Genomic DNA, 22,579 nt, shown 5'->3' on the forward strand with positions numbered 1-22,579 from the left:
CTTCAGTGGCACTAATTAGACCACATGCAGCTCCTCTTTCTGGGAAGAGCTCTTTCGGAGCCAGCTCAGGTATCTCTCAACTGCACGACATTTGCCAGTTTGGAAATATCCACTCTGCTTAGAAAGCTAAGTAACGTCTCACAGCAGTATTGCAGCCTCCCAGCTCTTACTGGAAGTAACCTTCTGGTGTCATCTGCCCGTGGCCTTGTCCCTTCACATGTCTGGCAAGATAAAACATTATTTTGAGGGTCAGGATGACCATGGGGAAGATATCTGTTCCTCTCAATTTTACACACAGTACATCAGTAAATGTCCACGCTTGCCCGTCTGAATTCAAAAGACGAAGGGAGGGGCGTGAGGATAGAATAGCAACACAAATTAATGAATGTGTTTGTAAATAATCTCTTGTATGCATAACTCACTTTTAGTACCCGATTTTCAGTCCAGTCACAGAGAGATTATGTTGATTTGCACTTCTGCAACCACTGAAATTCCTTCGCAGTCAGTTAGAGCCAGGAATTTCTGTTAAATATATATGTATTATTTCTCCAGGTTCATTTGAAGAGAGTGATAATATATCATTGCTCCCAGTGGGGACATAGCTGCCTCCTAGCTTATGTCGGCTGACATGCATTACACCTAGGCTTGAACGGTAGCAATCAATAGTGGGAAATGCAGCGGCTGAAACTGCTAAGTGCAGCTCTAATGTTCCTTATGCAACTGTTAACTCTCACCAGAGAGCACGCCTGCTCAAATGAGCAAAGAAACAAGATTGACTGCTCTATTTGCTAAATTATTCCCAATATTTCCTGTTATTTTTTTGTGGCTTGCGTATTGTACGAAAAAAACAGTTGCTGAAACTGCAGAGGGTAGTACCAGCCGAAATTAAGAAAAGAGCACCTCTCTTTTTGGGACAAATATGTATCGCCCACACACTCGAGGGCAGGTGGGATATCCTGGGCTATCTTCAAGCATGTCAGGACACAGCTAGCTGGGTTCTGCCCCCCTCATCTGCTTAATGCCTACCAATTCCTATCCTGATGCAGACCAAAGCAGGCACACATGTCCCTGACTCGGCTCTCGGGCAGAACTACTGCATGGGTGTTACATCCTTCTGCGTAGCTCCTGGGCACCCCCGTGCTCCATCCAACATTGTTATCCAGTAACCAGCTGCTCAGCCTGAAGCTGGACCTGATTGCCCAAGTAGCCGAGCACCTGCTGCTCGCACCAGATTAACAGGAGCTGCATGTCCTCAGGATTGCCAGCGGCCGGACCTGGAATTTGCTCCTGCTAAAAGCCAATTCATTTGCGCTGAACACACAGCTGATACATGGAGGGAGACCACTGTTATGACAGGCATGCCCTGGGGGTCTGGGATCACCACCTTATTCCATCTGCAAGCTGGAGTAATTGCAGTGATGACTGAGCTTCGTAGCAGTACTGACCTCCTTCCCCCTCTGTAATAAACAGAAAAGTGGAATAGGAGGAGAAAAAAACCTTAGTTTTCTTATTTCTTTCTGCACGGTAACCCTGACCTTCGTGGCACACCTGGCTGTTGCTGTGTCTGGGAAGGTTTACACTTACCAGCTGGCCCCAGCACAGCTAGCTGACTGCTCAGCAAGGCTGGGTACAGCAGCAGCCCAGGTGAGGGAGATGTGCGTTAGCAGCCATTTGGCAGAGCAAGGTTATAAAGAAGGAAAGGGGGGTGCTAGGAAGGTTGTGCTGATGGGTCTCTGCTCTGAGGGATGACTGAATGGGGATTGCAGTCAGAGGAAGGCCAGCAATGAACTGAGAAGTAAGTGAGCCTTTATGTGGGACTAGTATGAATCTGCGCATAAAGAAGCAGCTCTGCATCCTGGGTCTGGCCCCCTGAGGAGCTTTAGGCAGAGCCTGTGGTCAGGAGGGGGCTAGATCACCTTTCCTGCCTTTCCGTTTCTTCTTATCATCCAGAGATAACAGCAAAGCTGCAAGCAAACTTGTGAGCTGAGTAAGATGAAAGGCTGGGGTTTGCTTGTGTATGCCACGAGCTGGTGTGCCTAGAGAGCCTGAGGCAATGTTATGGGCATTTGAAGCAGCAAGTGTCCTGCTGCCTGCTCTTTCCCTAGGAAAGGATCAAGGTAACAAAAAAAGGAGTTGTTAGTGTGACTGCCTTGCAGATGTGCTGTCTGGAGGAGTTTGGTTTGGGAAGAGCTGAGCAGGAGAGATCTGCTTAATCTTGAAGGCAGGGAGCCTTGGAAATGCTGCTGGGCTCAAGTTGTCTGAAGCTGTTGGTTCCTCGTGTGATAACACTGCCTCGGCCAGCAGCGCCCATGCACATTCATCTGCGGGGAAGTGTGTGGTCAGGCTGTAAAGAAAGGACATATCCTGGCACACAGTCAGCTTTCTTTACTACTATCACTAGTAAGCTGGACACCAGCAGGTGTTTATCAGTGGTTGTAAATCCTTGTGAGGTGTCATGGAGGGAAGGCAAAATGTTTCCTTGGCTTATGTGACAATTTGCTAGGAAGGGTGCATTCTTTTACACTGTGAGTTGAGGGAGCATAAGCCTGCTAAGCCTTGTTGTCCATGTACTTTGTATCTGTCCTACGGGGTGCTCACCTGAACGCAGTTTGGGTGCAGGTTTGTGTGAAGAGCCCTGTTTCTGCTATAGCTGGGTGCATTGGGCTGCAGCACTGTTAGCCTTGCAGGGGTGCCTGCTGAGAAGCCAGGAGGTTGCCCCAGCTGGGAAGACAGCTGAGCTCTCTTACTCAAGCAAATTCAGTAGCTTGGTTAGATCCTTACCTGAGGAGTGTGTTGTCTGCATGTTGAGTTTGGATTATCCCTGCCTGAAATGCTTGCAGTAGTGACTTCACTGACCCAAACAGTATGAGAGTCATCAGCAGAGCACAGGTGTACTTTTTTAATGCTAAGGCATGAGTGTCCCAGGCTGTGTTCTCAAAGCCCTTATTGCCTCCACAAAGTTTCCAGCTTGTTAAAAGCAGAAACTGTACAACAATATGCTCTCCAGTGTACCACCACCACTGAGTGTTTACCCAGTGCAGCCTGATTTTGTCTTACCGTGTTTTAAAGGTTGTAATTCCTCACCATGCTACACCACCTCTTTTCTCTACCTTTCTAAAGCAAGAAATATAGCCTGGAAAAGCAATGTCCTGCTCTTAAGAAGGAGTATTGTTCAGACCACAATTTCTATCCTGTTGTTACGTTGTTGCAGCTCTGCTTGCCTGTGAGAATAGCTAAGGGGTACGATTATACTATCTATCTGTGCTGACCCTAGACATGGAGATGAGAGCAGTTGCTGCCTGATTTCTTAGTGAAGCCTTCATGTGAGCTGTCTTGAGGGCGTGGACCCAAGGAAGAGCTTCCCTATGGGTATGTGACTTGTTAAAAATGCAAACAAAACCCCGGAGAAGTAAATCCACCAAGTGCTGGAGAGGCTGAAGTGGTCCTGAAGTAAGAATTTCAGGCAGGTCTCTAACCACACGTGGTAGCTGCATGTCGTTGCTCTCTGCATAGCCTGATTAGCACATCAGTGGAAATGGGCAGAAGTTAGGGTTCACAACTTCAGAGTTTTAATGATAGAGTATGAAAAGAAAAGCCACCACCTTCTTTCTCCTGTACCCTCCCTCCTATGAGGCTCTAGCAGCTGCCTCTAGACATTTTTTCATGACTTTTTAATCTTCCTTATGGGTATGTCTTTTACCTACTGGTTTCCATTGCAGGTGGTAGAATGGGAGTTTTTCTTTTCTGGATTCCAACCTCTGGATGAATCTGAAAATCTAATGGGAAGGGTGTTTCTTTATCTGCTCTTGTTTTACTTGACGTGTATAAATGCATGATGAACAGTCTCACTATAAATGTGCTCACTTCTCAGTGTCTGACTCCAGCCAGCTGCTGTTCCTGTTTCCCATCCCTGATGCTTAGTGCATAAGAGCTGTTGATTTGGATATGGAGATGGGCTAAATCAGCAGCGATGCTCCAGATCTTGTGGATTTTCATAATTGCTGATGGATTTGGTTATCCTGGGTAATAAGTCGTCATCTCTGGTGGGAGATAAGATTGTTTCATGCAGCTATTTATATTTTTGAAATGATAGTGCCCTTTTACCTTGGAGATTTTTAACAATGCAGAAAGATAGTATTGCTATCTGACCTTGCTTTTGGCAATGAGTATGAACTGATGGTAGCCGGCAACATTTTCATCTGTTCCCAGCTCAACTTCTTCCTTCCCAGTCCTCTTCTCCCTGTTTGCCCTTGTAATTGGAGATAAGCTGGACCCACATAGTTATGCAGCATCAGAAATGTAATCTAGACATCTCTTCTGTGAATCACATTTCTAATGTGCCCTTCAGAAGTCAGATGCCTACAGTCTATTTTCTGTGTGCTGCTTGGAAAAAAATCTAAGCTGCAACTATTGATAGATATGTTTGAGGGACACCTGGAGGTGTCTGATGTTCTCACAAAACCAGCACAATACTTCACTGAAAAGCAGCTTTGCTCTAGGACAGCTTTATCCTCTTCCTAAAAGGAGATCAAACTCCTCATGGGAGGGCAGGCAGGGGCCACTGGGGACTTTGATAAAGTGATGAGAGGCTCTAAGTGATTCATTTTTTGAGCAGAACAGGAGTTCAGGCTGTGCAGGTCTGCAGAAGAGATTTTAAAATACCCTCTCATGCTGTCTGGGAACAATGGAGGACTTGGTGAAAGAGCAGGTGCATTTTCTGTCTTTATGCCCTATCCAGGCCATTTTGTTGCTGAACAAAACCCTGCTTGCTGTGCGATGCAGCAGTTAGCCAAGGTTCAGGCTCCCAAAGCTGGACCTTCTTTTCAGAGCATCACTGAGCTCCTACCTTCTGTTCCAGAATGACAAACTTGTAGAAACATGAGGAAGAAAGTCTCAGCTGAGGCGAAGCAAGAGTGGAGGTGAGCAATTACATGCAGGTGATAGGCAAGAAATTTTGACAATTGTTGAGATATTGAAGTCCTCCAAGTGCAAAATATTCCTTCCAGATCTTGTTCCTACCCTTGGGATCTCCCTCTCAGGAGGCCTCTTGGCCACCTAAAAGCACATATGTTGTTTGGCAAGGCTAAGGCCAAGGAAATGGAAAGCTTGGAGGAGGGTCAAGGGAAGTATGCAGACCAAAAAGAGCTATTTGGACAATGCCGTTGCTTTGAGACAAATGAAGCTGCACCTACCTGCTCCTGACAGATGGGTTGAGATCTTGAGGCTTTATTACAAAATCAAAGGTGTAGATTCTGGAGCCTCTAAATACACAATGAGATGCTTAGATAAGTGGCTGCTCTGAAATCCTGGTTGTGCTGGATCTGGGGGCTCTCAGAAGCACAGCAGTTAAGCAAACTATTGCATCTGACTGAAATTGTGAGTGTGTTCCTTAACCTTCCCCTCTGCACAAGTCTCTTGGATGTCTGAATCCTTTAAGTGGTGGAAATGAGATGTAATGCTCTGGAATGCCCTGGCTGGGTGGTCAATGAAATCCTGTGTTGTGAGGCCCAGTAATACTGGGTTATCCAGATTAGACACTGCATCTGATTATCTTGCTGATAATCCTTCCCTCAGTAATTTAATCAGGATGGAGATTGCAAGGCCAGGATCAGGCAGAAATAATGGGTGGTTGCCCCCTTGCGCATCTGCAGTACTTGGAACTCCTTGTTTGTGGCAATATCTGTAATGCATTTAAATAAATATACATGTGTGGTAGTGCTGTGTTGCCACTGGCATTGCAACTGGAGTCTCCTGTTGTTTCTCACGCTTTGTAGGTGAGAAGTTAGTTATTGAGTGGCTTGGGGGACTCGGATTCCTGCATTTGCTTTCTTTGAATTCTTGCAAAGTGTGTGTGTGAGAGAACTGATATGTGATGCCAATTTAAACAAATTGGGATGGCAAAGAGAATGATCCAGTCCAGTAAGAAGAACAGATGGTGTTAACCTGCCTGTCAGATAAAGGCAGGACTCCTTGCCTACCGCTATGGGAGAGCTGGGTGAAGTGATCCATGTCCTGAGCCCTTCTCTGGCAAAGGCTCCCCAGTGTGGGTTGGGAATGAAGCTGCTTGGGCATGTGTTTGTGGAAGTGCCTAAAGGGGGGCTGTGTTCGTTATCTAATTTGGTCCAAAAGGCAGTGATTCAGACTGCCTGACACCTGGAGCACCAGGTCCTACAGAAAAACTGGTACCCAATGTATCCAGCTTCCCCAAACCTGAAATGCATTAAGACCTTAATGTGAGACCCACCTAAACATATGCACATGGGAATAAGAACTGCTAAAGGGAATATAAAAAGGCAACTTTCTCCATGTACTCTATGAACCTGACCGTAGTAGCTAAGCACTCTTATTCAAGGATGACTGGTAGTGCCTTAGGATTTGGATGCATGCTGCAAGACACAGGCTAGAGGATAATGGGTGCGCTTGGAGCAGCAACATGCATAGCTGAGTGTCACAATTTATGTTGGGCTTTTACCACAGTGCGTATACGTGATCTATTGGAAAGGCATTTGAGAAATGCTAATATGCTTAGAGGTATAAAATATGTATCCTGTGCAGACCCGCAACTTTGAAAGGGCTGTTAAAATAAGACTAACTTTTGGTAAGTGCTCATGCTGTGTACAGCGCAGGGGATGGGCGAAAAACCGAGCTCGGCATTTCTTGTTCCAGCCAGGAGAGGGCAGAGGTTCATACGCAACCACGCGTGGCCTCAGGAGGCTGCTGATCCTTAATGATGGCATTTAATGGTCACTGCCAAGGGGCTGAGCACTTACAGCTGAGGTGGCGCTTCCCCTCCTAGATCACGACACTGGAGGAAGCATGGGGCGGCTGCGAGACAGAGCAACGCTCGTCTGTGTCTGGGGAAGGAGGCTCATCCTAGTGCAGGGATAAGAAGGAGGAATGAAAAAACCAAGGGAGAGAATGGGCGCTGCAGGAAGGGGAGGAATAGCAGGTGGCAATGGCAAGGCTGGGTGCTGGGCAGGGAGATATGAGCTTTCCTCCATGTGGCAAATGCGGCTCGTGTCTGTGTGCAGATGCCAGAATTGCAATGCTTTGTGTGTGTAGGAGGGCTGCAGCCGGGGAATGGGGGAGATGGCTTAGCTGGAGCTCACAAACTGGACTGCTGCCTTAGGAAGGAGCCTGTATGCACTGGCCCAGGGTGTTTCAGTTCAACATGACTCCTACCTGGTGCTGTCTTCTTAGAGATGGCACCCTGAGCACTGCACGGAGGATATAATTTTGTTGCTTAGATATTCATGATATGGGGAATCTTCAAGATGAAGCAGTAAGCATTTCCAGCAAATGTTTTTATTTTGGAGCTGTTTGCCAGTTGGTGCTTTCTTGGTGCTGGCAGGAAAACATCTTCCCACTGGAAAACAGCCCCATTGCTTTTCCCTCTTGCTGTTGCTACTGGCTTTTTTTTTCTGCTGTCAGTTGGCTGCACATCCCATCACTTGGTGTTTCTGCTGCTCTCAGCCTTGACATTGCATCTTCTTGTTTCCTTGCTGTCTGTCCTTTTGATTGCTACAGCTGATCCCCTGTCATCCTGAACCTCTTGCCTTCTCATCCCACTGCAGTGTGGAGCTTGTTGATTCCCAGTCCTGGTTCACTCCAGCCTTGGCTTCCTCTGCTCCTGCTACTTGGAGTGTCTCAAACCCTATTGCCATGATGATTGTGCTAAACTTTTCCAGTTTTGCCACCTTGCTGACTAAATAGTTTTCCTTCTCTAGCTTTCTTGCTGGCATAGGATTCAGTCACAACTGGCTTCCTGCCACCTTGAGTCAGTCCAAACCTTCCTCCTCTGCCTTCATTTCTTTTTCTGACCAAAATCTTTTCTACTTCTTCTAAGTTTAAAAAGAAATGCGAGATGATGTGCTCTCCTTTCTTGTCCTTGTCTCTTGGATGTGAGTGCAGGCACTTTCTCCCATCTCCCAGACTCCCTGTATCTATTCCTATCCATGCTGTTATTCTTCCTCTTCAGTCCACCCTCTCTTCTGGCAGCTCTTCCTTACAAAACAAACTTGCTATTCAAGCCCCCACATGTTTCTCTAAATACAGCCCATCTCTGCACCTTGACTTGCAAAGTGCCTCATCAGTAAGCCCTTCTTTCTTCTCATGTCCTTACTCTTATCACTGCGATGTTCCTCCTCTGTTCTTCCCTTCCCTCCCTAGACTGTCTTCCACAAAGTCCCTTGGAGGATGCTGTTCTTCCCTTTGGCCTCTTCCAATCTAAATTTGTGCAAGCGCCCAAGGACAGAGTGATATGGGACTCTCTCTCTCCTCTCTCTACATCTTATTTGACTGATCTCATCCAAGCAGTAAATTGCCTTTGTAGATGCCTTGTCACCTCTTCTCAGCCTGAGAACAGGAGGAGACTATCCTGAAGATCTCTGTGCAGATCTAGCTATCTGCTTCAATCAGTCTAGAGCAGAGCTCTTTCCCCTCATTTCCAGTCCGTTCCTGCTTTTCCAGTGACAATGGACATTGCCATCAGGCCCTCAACCTGCATGTCATTTGTCTTGAATATGTCACTGGATTCTCAGGTCACAGCTATTTTAATGCATACTACTGTGTAAGGTTTCCTCTCCCACACCACGCAAACCCTCCCTGGCATATTTTCCATTACTGACATAGTTTTTCCCCCTTTGATGGGACCTCAGGCTCCTCCTCTCTATGCTGAATGTTGTTTCCAAGGTGGTCCTTTCCCTAGCTCAGGAAAATATCTCTTGGAGTTGGTGTTTCTGCAAAGCCAACCACTAATGTAGCAAATACTGTAAAAAATGCCCAAGGAGCTGTTTTCTTCTTCCCACCATTCATTCTCTGCACAGCTGCTCCTCTGACAAGAAAGGAATGTCCTCTTAGCACTGTTTGCTAAAGCTGCTGCTTGGTTCTGGTATTTTAGTTTTGAAAGATAACCACTTTGACTAAGAAACAGAAATACCCTTTTACCTCATCAGTCAGCTAAGAAAAAGGTTCTAGAAATGCAGAGGAGGAAAGACTAATTTTATGTGCAGTAGAAAATGAAATCCTGGGAAAGGGCAATAGCGATTCTGTTCTGACCCTCCTGAAGCACATGGAGATCAGCTTTGGGCATGGCTGGGATGGGTAGGGGCAGGACTGTGCTCCTTGACATATCCTCTCAGCTGGCTGTCATGGCCAGCTCTGGTCTGCATAGCAGATGTGTGCAGCATTGACACAGCTAAAAAGCTCTGCTATTCCAGGGCTCTTGGGCCAGAGCAGGATCTTCAAGGGCAAGGCTGGAAGATGGGCAGAGGAACATGAGTCTTTCTGATCCTGTCTAGGTGGTATGTTGAGTGCTTTCTGGACTTGGTTCTAGAAAAGACCTCTGAAACCAAACCTGGACAGCTCTCCATGATGGGAAAACCAACCTTTTATACTTAACATGTGTTGGACTCTGTAGAATAAAGGAAGAATCTGCACAGGAGCATGTGGTTCTTCCAACTCAGTGCTATGCTTGCTGCAGTCCATTTGAACATCTAACTGGCAGCAGGTTACAAATGCTGCCCATGATCTCACTCTTGCTTCATCCTTTGCTGAAAGGTCCGCAACAAGAGGGGAGATAGAGAACTGCTGTAGAGTGAACAGGATTTAAGTAACTTGCTGACTATACTGAGTGTAATCCCAGATTCTTCCTTGAATCTCCACTATTTTCTACGTTTATATTTAACTGTCACTTGGAAGATGCCCCTGCAATGTTTAGAAAATACTATAGGTTGCTATGTCTACTCCACCTATGGCAAGAAGGAGGGTTGTACTCACCGGGTAGAGCTGAGCTCCTTCTAAGCAGTCATACTTTGCAAGTCTTGGGTTAAAGGTGTATGGTTTGGTTGTGCAGATGGGTGATAGAGCTGAACTCCCCTGCACTTCTTGACCATGCTGTGGCCACAGCTGCCAAGGGGGGAACAAGCAAGAGCCTCCAAACGGTGTTCATCCTTTCAGGGTCAGGCATGCTGATTTTCATGCCGTTTGGGTTGGTTGCAGCCCAAACTTCTGGGATGGATTCAATGAGATCCCATCAGTCAGGAAAGCAAGGCTTAAAGAAATTGCTATTTATGTATATAAGCAAACAAACCAACCAAGCTTTTCTATAAGCAAAACCTCAGCAGAGAAGAGCAGAGGCAGGCAGTATCTTGGCAGGCTTATTAAATAAGCCATTGAAGACTGCCTGTGCTTATTGTCCAGCAGATTTGGGGACAGGTGGCAGGTCAAGTCCATTTCTGGATACTGTGCTGGTTGGAAATCAGGGTTCCCTGAGCTTTAAATTAGAGCCATCATGCATATTCTGGGCCTGACTGGTGCTTTCCTGTTGGTGCCAGACCCCTCTACCTCCAAGGGAAGTGTTGTCCTTGCAGCTCAGTCTAGGTTGCCACAAGGGTTAGTATTCTCACACATAGTTTATAGACCACTTAAAAGACACTGGAGCAGAAAGCAGCAGCATCTCTTTGCATGACAGAGCTGCTGGAAGCTGGTGTGGGTTAAAATGGTTTTAGAGGTCAAGCTTCACCCAGGCAAGGTAGAACTTACAGTATTAACTTCAGGGATCAGGTTTCTTCTACAAGCATGAAGAGCTGTCTCCTTAGCTTGCAGCCTTTCATGTCAGAGATGAAGGTGCTCTATGGATGCTGTCTGTTCTTGTGGATTTGATTTTTGGGGGAGAACTGAGCCAACTTTTTTCTCAATTTCTCCCAGCAAAATGCATGAGTTTGTATTTCGGGTTAAGCATGTGAATGGTTTTTTTTTTTTGCCCTTACCATGGCTGTTCAAGTGCTTAAGGTTTGTGTCACTGCCTGATGTAACCATCTATTGTGGAGGTAACTTCACCTAAGGGTTGGTCTTCCCATCTTTGAAGCTAGTTTAGTTAGGACTGCCCTCTGCTTTTGTCATTCTGCCTTCTTCACTCCTCTTCCCCTTGTTTTCTATTACATATCTCACTTCTATTTGAATTTCACTTCTGTTCTCAATATATTTCATGATATCTGCAAAGAGGCACTCAAGCTCTGAACTGATCCAGTCAAATGGCTGTCAGTGGTGCTGGTATCAAGCAGCACTTACCTGCCTCTTGTATTTGGATGAACTCTGAGTTTCAGCTTGAATTATCACAGAAAGATCCAATTCTCTGAGGCATGGGAAAGCTGCACTACAAATACACTGCTAATGGTCTTGGCTCTGCAGGTTTTAATGCATTTGTTATTTTCTAAAGTTCTGGAAAACATAGCATTAAAATGAACAGGGTAAACCTAGGCAAGTGGAAAAAATGTTGGAGCTGGATAGGAGATGACTCCTTGTGCCCAAGGCTCTGCTTGTCCCCTACCTCAGGGACACTGGAGCAGTCTGCCACATGCTTAGGACTTTGATGGGTGTCAGTTGGCATTGAATAGCCTTCTCAGTGGGCATCTCGCAGGACTGTGGGGTCTGAGGGCAGAGTTCAGTGCTCTAGAAATGGCTCTTATATGGCAGGAAAAAGGCAAAGAAATTGCCTCCTGGGATTTGGAACTCAGCGGAGGTCAGTCTGCTATGATTTCTTGAAATAGCAAATAAAGAATATGATTGTTACTCAGCGCTGATGGCTGTAGTGATGAGCTAATAGTTTTTTGCTGTAGCAAATAGGCGTAGGCAAACAGGATTTTAAGATAAATAGTCCATTCTCTGCAAGCATTTGAGCACCTGGCTCTTAGGAGGGCTGAGCTGCCAGCAGGAAGCTCCTTCCTGCCTCTGCCCTGCAAAGTTGTTTTTTTTTCCTTGTGCAAAGCATTCTGAATGCAGGTAATTACCTTTTTTAATCAAGTCAAAAAGGGGCTAGTGCTTAAGTAGCTCTATTCAGCAGCTTATTTTCATATTTTCTCTTTTTACATGAAAGTCTTAAGCTTTTATAATGGTATAACAACCTGACTTCAGACCCATTCCTCCCTGTCCCCACCTGGCAGAGGAGGTGGCAAAGTTATTTACTAAACTGAATAACTAGAAGTCTATGGGGGGGCTCAGAGGGTCTGAGAGCTAGCCCTGAAAACACAAAGCATTTTGCTGCAAGGACTGAGAACCACTTCCATCTTTCCTGGACTTTGAGGAGCTCAGGGTGCTCAGTACCTCACAGAAAACTAAAATTGGGAGTTGAGCTGTTTGGGTCAGATCCAACTACCATTAAAGTCAACATCAAGACTCTTGTTAATGTAAATGGGTATATACGAATGTTTGTGAAGAACCATAGCAGAAGAAAGCTAGTGGTACTCTACCAGTCCAATGCTGGTGCTCAGAAGGACCTTCCTCTGCCTCAATACAAGGACAGCTACCTCCATCCGTGATTTTCTTCCATAGTAATTTTTTACTTAGTTGCAAGTAATTGCAAAACTACTCCCTTGTTTTGGTATTTTGTGACTTTTAGTGCTTTTTCCTTTATTAATATAATACTGACTGATTAATCTCAACAACATTTGATCAATAATTTTATGTAATTAAACTATGCTTGCTCAAAGGTTGTGGCTTGCTTTGGTCTTTATTCCACACACCAGCTCCTAATGCACTTATGCTATGCTTCTAGCAACTACTTGGATGATGTAAGGAAGTGACATCAGCTGATGATGTAGTAGTTATTTTTCTTGTTCATAATCAGAAGCTATGTACATCATCCTCAGGGTGATGGATTAGAGCTTGTAGAATATTCTTTGTATTTTAACCTACCTATATTATTAAAAACTTCTAGTCTCTGTTTACTCCCCTTTTCCCCACTGTATTCTTTACTTTTTCAGTAGTGTTAGAGGTCCTTCCTGCTGCTGCTGTGTCATGGCCTACTTTCTTGGAACCTGCTGCTCTGGCTTGTGCTTCTCTGAGCACAGCTCATGGCATGTGGACATCTTCTGAGCATGGTGTGGTACAGAGCTGTTTTGTTTTCTGTCCTAAAGGAATCTAATCTGCGGACTAATGATGGCAGTTAGCTAATGATGCCAGTTAGCTAATGATGCCCATTGGTTTTTGGGAATAGATGCTTCAGAGTCCAAAAAAGGACTTCCAGAAGCACTTGGCTGAATGCTGCTCCCCATTGCAGCTGGTTTCAAGGGGTGCACTGGTTTCAAGGTGCACCTTGAGATCGTGTCTCTGTGCCTGGGTTTGTTGCCATTTTGGATGGTCATCACTGGAAATTGGCCCTGAGCAGATGAAATCCCACCACTGGTGATCTGCTCCCTCCTGGCACATCCAGCCTCATGCAGAAGTGCCCCATGCAGACATGGCAGCATGTGTGTGGCTATGTGCATGACTTTGTGGGCTGGCTGGTGCCTCTGCCCTTGTGAATGGAGGTTCCCTCTAGAGAAGGAGGCACTGTGCCAGGGTAGCAGATGGGCAGGAGCAGCAGCAGCTGGGAGACCATGTATGATCATCATGTGGGCCTGCTGTCTGCAGCAATGCCAAAATGGCCACTTGGCTTTATCATGTCTGTGCTCAGGGTTGCTCCTAAGCTAGCTGCTTCCAGAGGCAAGGTGTGGAAAGGGGGCAGGCAGCACTGGTTGCAGCAGGTAGTAGGTTCTGCCCAGCATCCACCATCAATGGGGGAAGCCCTGGTTCCTCAGGGACTGGAGGCCTGCGTAGTATTTCTGTCTGTCTGGAGCACCATGTGAGAGCAACCAAGCTGAATCCTTGCTGTTCCCTCTCATCTGTACAGGCTGAGCTCTTCTCTGCCAAGTGGAAGCCTTACCTCCAGACACACTGTCCTGTTACTGCTGGGGAGAGGGAGTGGCTCTAGGGACTGCTGTTCACAAAGTGAGTTGATCTGGTGGGTGGGCAGGTCTCCAGTAGTGCAAAAGCCCTGCTGATCAAACAGTGCAGGTGGCCCTGAAGTAAGCCCTGTGTTGGCAGCCCCACAGAAAGCACTCAGAACTAACATCAAGGGTGAATAACTCCGCCTTTCCCAAATAGTCATCTCCTTGCCATGACAGGAGCCAAGGACACACTGAAGCATTATGAAGAAGAGGGTCTGCACGGGGGGGTTGTGCTTGGACTGAGCCACCTTCTTATTTGTGCTGTGATTCCAGCTTGAACATGCAAGAAAAACAGCTGACAAGTGAGTGAAGCACCCTGGCAACCTTGTGGACTTGGTACAGGAGAGTGGTGCTTCGGAAGCTCTCTTTCCACTTTGGCTCAAAAGGTGTGGATGGGAAGTTGAGGCTCAGCACATCTGCATCTCCTGAGTGCTGCAATGCTTTATCTTACTGTGGTTTGGAGAACAACTTGATGCATCACTGAGATGCCATTAATGTGTGTATCTTCATTTGATGCTTGTTACTTGCAAAGCCACAATAGACACAGATCTGACTTTACTGAGGGGCTAGAGGAGAAACAGTGATCTAACTCAAGCTGGTCCGGCTTGCTTGATGCTTTAATGCAGGATGCACAGTTGAAATCTAGAGTAGAGCACAGGCAATATTATATTCCTTTCTACTGATAAGTAGTTTGAAAGGTGACCTGTAAATGGCAAGGAAGGGAAAATATCTACCGGATTTGTTCCCTTGAATTTGCTTCTTTGTACTGAGGAGAGAAGCCTTGAAGGGGCTTCATCTGTGTTCTGCATAGGGAGGGGCTACCCTCTTCAAGCTGGCTTTTTATTTTAAGAACATGTATCTTAAGGCCTTGTGATGGTTTCATGATCTGCACGGGAAATTGTGATGTCCCAGATGTGATCCAGAAAGAGATCTGATAAACTGTGATTGAAAATGAATGTGTGGATTGGTGGGTTTGGGTGTTTTGCTTGAACTATGTTCCTACCTGCTGTTACGTCAAAGGAAGAAATGCTTCAGAGCTCAAAAGCAAAACAAAATAACAAAATGTTTCTTTTGCCTTGCTCCCCAAGGGTGAGCCCTCTGAACTCCTAATTCATGTCCTTCTCCATTGAGAGGACCTCCACGAAGAAAACAAACCATAGAAGAAAGCAACCTACCTTTGCTAATGGGGAGCATGTTATGGCTGTCCCTTTCAGGACACTGGAAAAATATATTCCCTATGTTTGGGAAACTTGGTCTTCATGTATTCCCATGGCAGCGGGGCTCAGCCTGATGTCTGCAGCTAGGAACTGTTCACCAGCTTCTAATGATCACTGTTAGCTTTCCAGGGAGTGCACAGCTTTGAAAGGAGTCTCTCGGTTCCTTGGTCTCTCAGGGCCTGGTATTACCAATGGTGCCTCAGATTATGTTCTTGGTAACTAGCCCGGCTGTACCTTAAAAGTTAGGGTGTTTCTTTGCCCTTACTTCTTCCTGTTGAAAGTTGTTCTTGAACTTGGATGCCAGGAACCTTAACGTCCTCTGAGAGTTTGCCTGGTTTTAATCTGTGGAAGTTGATAACTTGAGTCCAAGAGTTAAAAGAACTGGCTGAGAAGTTATTGAGCACTCTGGTGTATATTCTGATTGCATTTTGGAACACTAGTAAGGACTAACAGACCTTGAAAGAGTTACTGTTTCATTGCTGTTCAGAAAAAGCACACAGATTGACCCTGGAAGTGTAGTCTGCTCAGTTTGGCATTGATGGTGGGTAAAGACATAGCAATGGAGAAATAGGATCCCACCAGTTGATGAAAGAAACTGAGGAAACAATAGAAATTTAATTCAACCTTCTAGTCAAATCATAAAGTCTGTCTGCTTTGTCAGTTCTCTAGAGTGCATTTTGACTCAAAGCTCGCCTACAATACCTGAATATTTGGTCCTGAAATAAAATAAAACTAACGTTATTCTTCACGGTAATGTAGGACTTAGTAAATGGGTAGGAGCCAGTTAAAATGTGAATTTTACGTGGTGGGTCTTCCTCCAGCTGGGCTGTTTCCAGTTGACTTTCAGGGGCATGTTCTTGCACTAACATGCCATCTCTAACTTAAGTGCCCTGCCACCTCGTGGGGTGGTAGCTGAGATTGGAGCAGGTGTTGTTCAGAACTGCCTGGACTGTGTACTAGTGGGATCATGTGCACAGTGTTCACTTCCATCACCAAATTCAGGGTCCTGCTTCGGGATGGGGAAGCCTGTAAGCAGTGTCTGCAGGATGGGTTACAGTAGGTGAGAATGAGGAGCATGAGAGAGCCTGTATAACCACTGACTGGTTTGCCAGCACTGGGCTATAGGTGAGAAGGTGAATATAAACACCAGGATGTATAAAGAAACAGTAGGAGAGAGGAATTACTGTTCCTGTATTTAGAAACTTACGCAGTGCCAGAGCCATCTATCCACTACGTGTGCAGCTCCCAGCACAGTGGATGATGCCTTGAGCTGCTTTTTCAGTAACACAAAGCACAGAACTGGGTTTTACCATCCCCATCATACCAAAGTTGAAAAATCTGGAGAAAGTTAAGAGCTATAGCAATAATTCCAGTGCGGAGAAACTTCCTTACAGGGACGAACTTAAGGAGCTCAATCCATGTTCTCAAAAGAAGTGACTTGATCCTGGTATGAATGTTTTATCAACTTCTCATTAGCAGGGGACTACTTATTTTATTAAGCAGTCAAAGGGAGAACAAAATCCAGTGGCTGGATGCAAAAGCAGAAAAGCACAAACTAGCCATGAGGTGGATGTTTTATGAATCAGCATAATTAATCCTGAAACAACATATCCAGAGAAGGCCTGAACCTGAGGCTGGGCATCTCCTAAGAGATCCTCTCTGTGCCTGCAGGTGGTGTGGGCTCAGTCTGGCTTATATGGTACAGGGAGGCCAGGGTGAGTGGGGTGATCCCTCTGACCTGACCAATTTGAGTGTTGTGGTCTGGGGGTTTGCCTCAGACCATGTGCAATGCACACATCACCTGTGGAAATCGGCGGGTGCGTGTGCAGCAGCCAGGATGTGTTTTGTGTTGTGCTGCACGGATGCCATCTCCGCGTACCCGGGACAAGACTGATGTGCCCAGCTCGGGAAGGAGGACTCCAGCAGGACCTCCACAACACACAGGCGGGTGTTCGTGCCCGTGTTGCATAACCCAGCGCTCCCGCTTGCGGGGCGGCGGGGCGCAGCCCCCCCCCCCCCCCCCGGGGGAGCGGGGACGGGGACAGCCCAGCCGAGCGGGCGCTCCTGCTCCGCGCCCCGCGGAGCCCGCAGCCGGGGGCCCGGCGGTGCCGCGGTGCGGGCCGCGGAGGCGGGGCGCGGGCGGGGCGCGCATGCGGGCGGTGCCAGGCAGCGCGGCGGGCCGCGGAGCCACTCGCCCCCGCAGCACCGCTCCGCCAGGGACAGCTCCCGCCGGCGCCCAGGTAACGCGCTCCCCCCGCGGCCGCGCTCGGCTCCGCGCCGCTTCCCCCGCGGCGGCGGTGTGTGTGTCCGGAGGGGGGGGGGGGGGAGCGGGGGGTGGCTCGGCGGCTCACGCCGTCTCCCCCGGTGGTTGCTTGCTTGCAGCTCCGAGGCTGTGACGGCGCCGTCCCCACCGCGGAGCAGGCAGCGGCGGCCGGCTCTGCCCGCCGGGCTTTCGGCTGAGGAGGGAGCGCGTCTTCCGGCAACTTCCCGGCAACTTCCCGGCGCTCGCAAGGCTCCGCGATGGAAGGGAAAGGTGGGTCGGGGCGCGGGGGGGGTGGGGGGGGCGGCGGCGGCGAAAGGACCGCAGTGGCCGGGCTGGGTGCGCGGCACGGGGCCGGGAGCGGCCGTGCCGTGCCGCTGTGGTAGGTACATTGCAGCAGCGGCAGGGAAGCGGGCTCGGGGAGGCGCTTCCCTTCCCACTCCAGCGGGTGGTATTCAGTCAGTTGCGTAGTGGCGTGTGGTGAAGGGTGGTGGTTTGGGTTTTTTTTTAATTTATTTATTTTCCTTTAGGGTGAGACAGATGTTAGTTGGCGATTTGTTTTCTTAATGCTAAGGATTTGCATAATAAATATGAGGTCTGTCCCGTGTTTTTTAGTCAGTCAGCGATGGGGAGATTTTTAAGAGATGAAAAGCATTTTATAATTCGAATGGCTTTTAAAAAAATCTGGTTTTTTTCTGAAACGAGAGGAACAGGGCTATAGAGCTCTGCCCTCATTGCGTTGCATATTTAACACATCAGAACATCCTGATAAATTGGGAGAAATGCAATGAGTATTGTGCTATTGAATTATCCACCCTAGAAAGAGGAAATCATTAAATATTGCCTGCCTAGCTTGTGTGTTTGCATACGAAGAGACATATATCTAATCCAAATATATCCCTTCGTATTGGGCATATATATTTTGTTTCTGTACATAGTTATGTAGTCCTGCATGTTTATTTACCTATCTATATCTACAATTGCATCAGACATCACACATTCAACTGGTACATGAACTCAAAATCTGTAAATGTCAATTGCCAATGAAATATTGATGGTAAATCAGTCCATGCAGTGGAAAGGCTAGTTGCCGTTCCCACCTAACTCTTGCTGCCAGCTCTCCTGTATAACACAAATCTGGTAGCTGTTTAATTGATAGAGATCAAGGCAGTGGGAGAATATGGACTATATTAATTCAAGGAAAATTATGGTAGACTTGTATAACACAATACTACATACCTTCCAGGGAGCTGAGCAAGCTATATTTAAACCTCAGGTTTATTTTTGTAACTATCTTGTCAATCAGGGCTATAGTTCTCCTGTGTGGGAATATCTGATTATATGCTGATTAAGGAAGGAAGCTATTTCAATCATATGGAGGCAGTATGTCCCATAAAGTACAGTTTCTTGTGGGCAGTGATCAATAGAATTACCAGGGCTTGAGGATAGGTAAGTACCTTTTTTAAAAAAGTGTATCTGCAAAGACTTGACTTAAATTAAAAGCTCACAGCAGTCATGTTAGCCTTGATTTTTTTTTTTTTTGGCTATCCACACTGTTTTCACAGTTAACCTGAGATGTGACACCTTTACCTTTTCGCGTGTCCTGCTGGTACATGTCTTGATGTGAAACAAATAGACTGTGACTTTAGTATAACACATTATGTGCCTTGTCATGCACTACACAAGCAGGCAAAAGGCTCTCCGTGAACTTCTGATGGAGCGTATGTAGCTGAAGGAGTTGTGCAGGGGGCAGAAAGGTAACATCTGCAATAAAATAAAAGAAAAAGGGTCCAGCTAGCTGGTGGCAAAAGCAGCACCTGAGAGAGGGTCACCCGATTCCTATCTTGTGCAAACAGATAGTGACTGTTAAGATACAGTCGCTGCCTGAGTTGGCAATGAGCAGCTGAACCAGGCAGCCTTTTGGGCCACTGGTACTTGTGTTTATTAGTTGCAAGATGGGCTCCACAGCAGTCCATGTTCCCAGGCTCTTGGCTTTGGTGGAAGGGTTATCAGGGGATGAGACAACCCCAGGAATCACTACTCTGTTATCTTTTGCAAAAAATTCTCAGCAGTTTGCTCTTACTAGATATTTTCCTTGGTGGGGTAGAGGTGGGGAACAAATACTCTCTGGGTTTCCTCTATCTATGCAGAAAAAAGGGCTGTTCAGAGCAAACCCAGCAGAAATCAAGGCACTAGAATGGGACAGGTCCAAAGTAGAGATGACCTTAAAGGAAATACACAAGTAACTTTGGCATCTCAATGGGAAAATTAGAAGGCAGAAGTCATCTGCTCATGGCGGGGATCCGGTTGTGTTGGCACTGAAGTAATTCTTGAAACTCAGTTAGTGTTGGAGTAGCATGAGAAGGCCTATGGTGCACAGATCTAACAGACTAATTTTGTGTACACGTATAGGGAGGCACAATGCAGGACGTCTCCCCAGAGGGAAGGTACGAGCCAGCCTAAACCCGTCACATCTTCAGCTTTTGTGACTAATCCTAGATGGACTTGCAACTGCATTGCCTTACGAGGGACTTGTTTATGTTTTATTTTCATTACTAACCAAGCCTCTGCATTGCAAGTCCTGTGTTACGAGATTGTTGCTTCTATACAGTGTTTCTCTGAAGTCATCCCTTGCTTTTTAAATGCTTCCTCCTGCAGCCATTCTCCCACCCCTCCAGTCTTCCTCGGTGCAAGTCTTAGAACATTTCAAACTCAGCGTTATGCAGATACTGGGGAAGAGTGTATGCTATATTAAGCAACTTAAAAATCTGTTTAAGAAAACCTGCCTTCTGGTCCCTGAATTCAGCTGTCCCTGGTGACTGCTGTGGATGTTTCTGCCTAGGATTTGCCATCCCAGGACAACTTGGTTGTCTGAATGTGGCTGGTGCTGATGCTTTGCAAAGCCTGCAGTCCTCTGTAAAAAAAGAGCTAAAGGCTCATCTCTGGCGCTACTTAGAGCAGCCATAACTGATTGCACTGGTTGGACTCAGTCATGAGAATGAGGGGAGAAGGACATATCCTAGTTTTTGTGCAGTGGGGTGCAGGACTAAGGACTTACAGCTTCTTTGACTTACTCTGTTCTGCACATTCACTGTCTCCAAACCTTTTTCAGCAGTGAGAAGCCTAAAAGTTGTAGCTGCTTCCAAAGCTCATTAGGCAATGGGGGAAGGGAGGGCACTGTGGGTGAGGACTCTGTTTTGCATCTGCTACCTGATTCCTGTTCTCTGAATCTCGCCACTACAGCAGTTCCTGTAGGCTGCAGCAGTAAGCGATACCATGCCAGGCATCCCAGGAGCTGGGCTTTGCCAAAGCTAACAATAGTTAATGTGGAGGTTAAAGAATACTTGGTCACTTGCCAGATTCTTCAGTCACAGTCAGAAAGACGCTTAGCAGGGGAAGGAACGTCACACAGTGATGTTCAGACTCGGAGGCTGGCAAAGAAATCAGCCAAGCAAGAGTCAAGCTGCACAATGTGGAACGTATCCCTGGGCTTCTGGACGGAGCGGAGAGGGACTGCAGGCTAGCCTTGCTGCAGGGAGGGCTCCCTTCCTCCAAAGGTGCTATACCCTTTTCTGTAGTCCTGAAGACAGAGGGAAATCCCTTTCAGGCAGTGAGGGAGAAAAGACATACTACTACTTTATCTTGTCTGAGGTGGGAGTCAGGGACTTGGTGTGTCAATGTTGCATGGGGGGCAGGGGCATGCTGCCTGCTGGGCCATACTGCAAGGGCCCAGCCAGTTCTTGGTGCTCTCTGTTCTCCCTGGAGGTCAGTGCTGGGCACTGGTGGCCCTGGTGAGGTTTCACCACCTGGGTGTGGGGCAGGCTGCTGACAGCATCGGATGCATACTGTTAGCTGGGAAATACAGTAGGACTTGTTCTTGTCAGCTGCTCTCCTGGGACAGCAAAGCTAAAGCACTTTGGCTACCCCACTGAGATCTGGAGGTGCTCTTGTCAGTCCTCTGAGCTGTGGTCCTGCCCTGTTGGATAGTAGTCTCAGGCTGGAGAGACATCCTCCATGCAGTGGGTCTTCCCTCAGGAACACCATCCTTGTGCTCAGAAGGCTGTGTAGTAGAAGTCAGGGGATCTGGCCTTACAGCTCTCTTTTGCTGGAGAGTCCCAAAGCAGCAGGGCTTTGAGGAGATGTCTGCAGGGGACATCTCTGCAGAGTGACTGTCCCAGGCAGATGCTGCCACAGTAGTGCTATCTGAGTCATGTTCTCTTTCCAGTCACAAAGGCTTGGAGCAGGCTTTTTGCTTTTGCAGAAAAGCCACAATGCTGCTGTTCAGACATGCAATGTTCGGGCCTTGAAATGAGGTCCTATAAAACAGCAGTAAGATCCAGTTTACCTGGGGCACAGAGTTGCCCTTCTTGGGACTGGCAAACAGGTCTGAGCTCTTTGCATCTTACTGTCTTGTGGATATGTGAATGGGCAGGGTGGTTTGATCCATCTCTCCCCACCTGAGCTCCTCTAAAGCCTCCTTGGCCAGACCCAGTGTTGAGGGCCAGCTTTCTCTGAGCAGCTGTCTGCGTGCTATGCCTGTCAAGGACAGAATCTTCACCTTGAAGAACTTGTGATCAAAACCCAACACGAGCCGATGAATGTTAGGATTGCAGATGGGCTTTGTGGACAAGGTGAGAGAGGGTGGCAAGTGAGAACATGCAGTTCTGGAGATTGCTGTGCACTGTTCCTACCTTCATGGCTTTCTTCAATGATTAAAGAAAAGATCTTAGTGATCCCAGCTGTAGTTCATGTCCTGAAGCTGTTTGGGATGCTCATGTCAAAACCTACCTCATCATGCATCTTCCTGACATGTTGTGTATTTGTTAGAGGTGAGTCTGCAGCACATGCTGTTGAACACGTGTTGAAGTAATGCGGATTGCTTTGGTAAAGACTGGGTCACAGAAGTCATCTTGGTTACTTCTTTGTAATGGAAACCAAGTAGTGGCACAGTTACTTTTGTTATGAAGCTGTTCCCTTTTTTGGGGAACACTTGCATCTCTGTCAAGATGGTCAGAGGCTTCTCTGAGCAGCTAGTTTTCCACAGAGGAGGTAGCTGCATGCTCTCTGCCTTTCACAGTGATGTGCCATGTGAGATCCAGGGCATGTTACTGAGGCCAACAGTTCTCAAACTGGCTGCTTGAAGTTTGACACAGGGAAGTATGTCTGGGGATGTAAATAAATGGCCTGATTTTTTTAATATCTGCCCCGTGCCCCAGGCTGTGCACTTCCATATGGGTACCAGCTTTCTGTATAGCAGGGGAACACTTTGGTTGCCTGACCTTAACACCTTATCCCTGAGGCTGGAGTGGGGTGCTGTGAAGACTGCTTTGTTCCTG

At 47.1% G+C, this 22,579-nt stretch overlaps 1 protein-coding gene across 2 annotated transcripts in view; it reads left to right on the top strand.

Annotated features, from left to right (window-relative positions):
- Positions 1–1,755: 1,755 nt before the first annotated feature.
- Positions 1,756–22,579, top strand: part of FGF12 (fibroblast growth factor 12) — a 250,365-nt gene continuing 229,541 nt past the window's right edge. Inside the window, exons 1-2 of one of the 2 annotated variants that reach the window (XM_050902286.1) lie at positions 1,756–1,795; positions 17,366–17,516. In XM_050902286.1, the coding sequence (XP_050758243.1) occupies positions 17,504–17,516 (13 nt within the window). In that variant the 5' untranslated portion in view covers positions 1,756–1,795; positions 17,366–17,503. The remainder of the gene's footprint in view (positions 1,796–17,365; positions 17,517–22,579) is intronic. The other variant, XM_050902289.1, reaches the window with a different exon arrangement.

The sequence above is a fragment of the Gymnogyps californianus genome, chromosome 10, assembly GCF_018139145.2.
Source record: "Gymnogyps californianus isolate 813 chromosome 10, ASM1813914v2, whole genome shotgun sequence".
In the NCBI taxonomy this organism is placed as follows: Eukaryota; Metazoa; Chordata; class Aves; order Accipitriformes; family Cathartidae; genus Gymnogyps; species Gymnogyps californianus.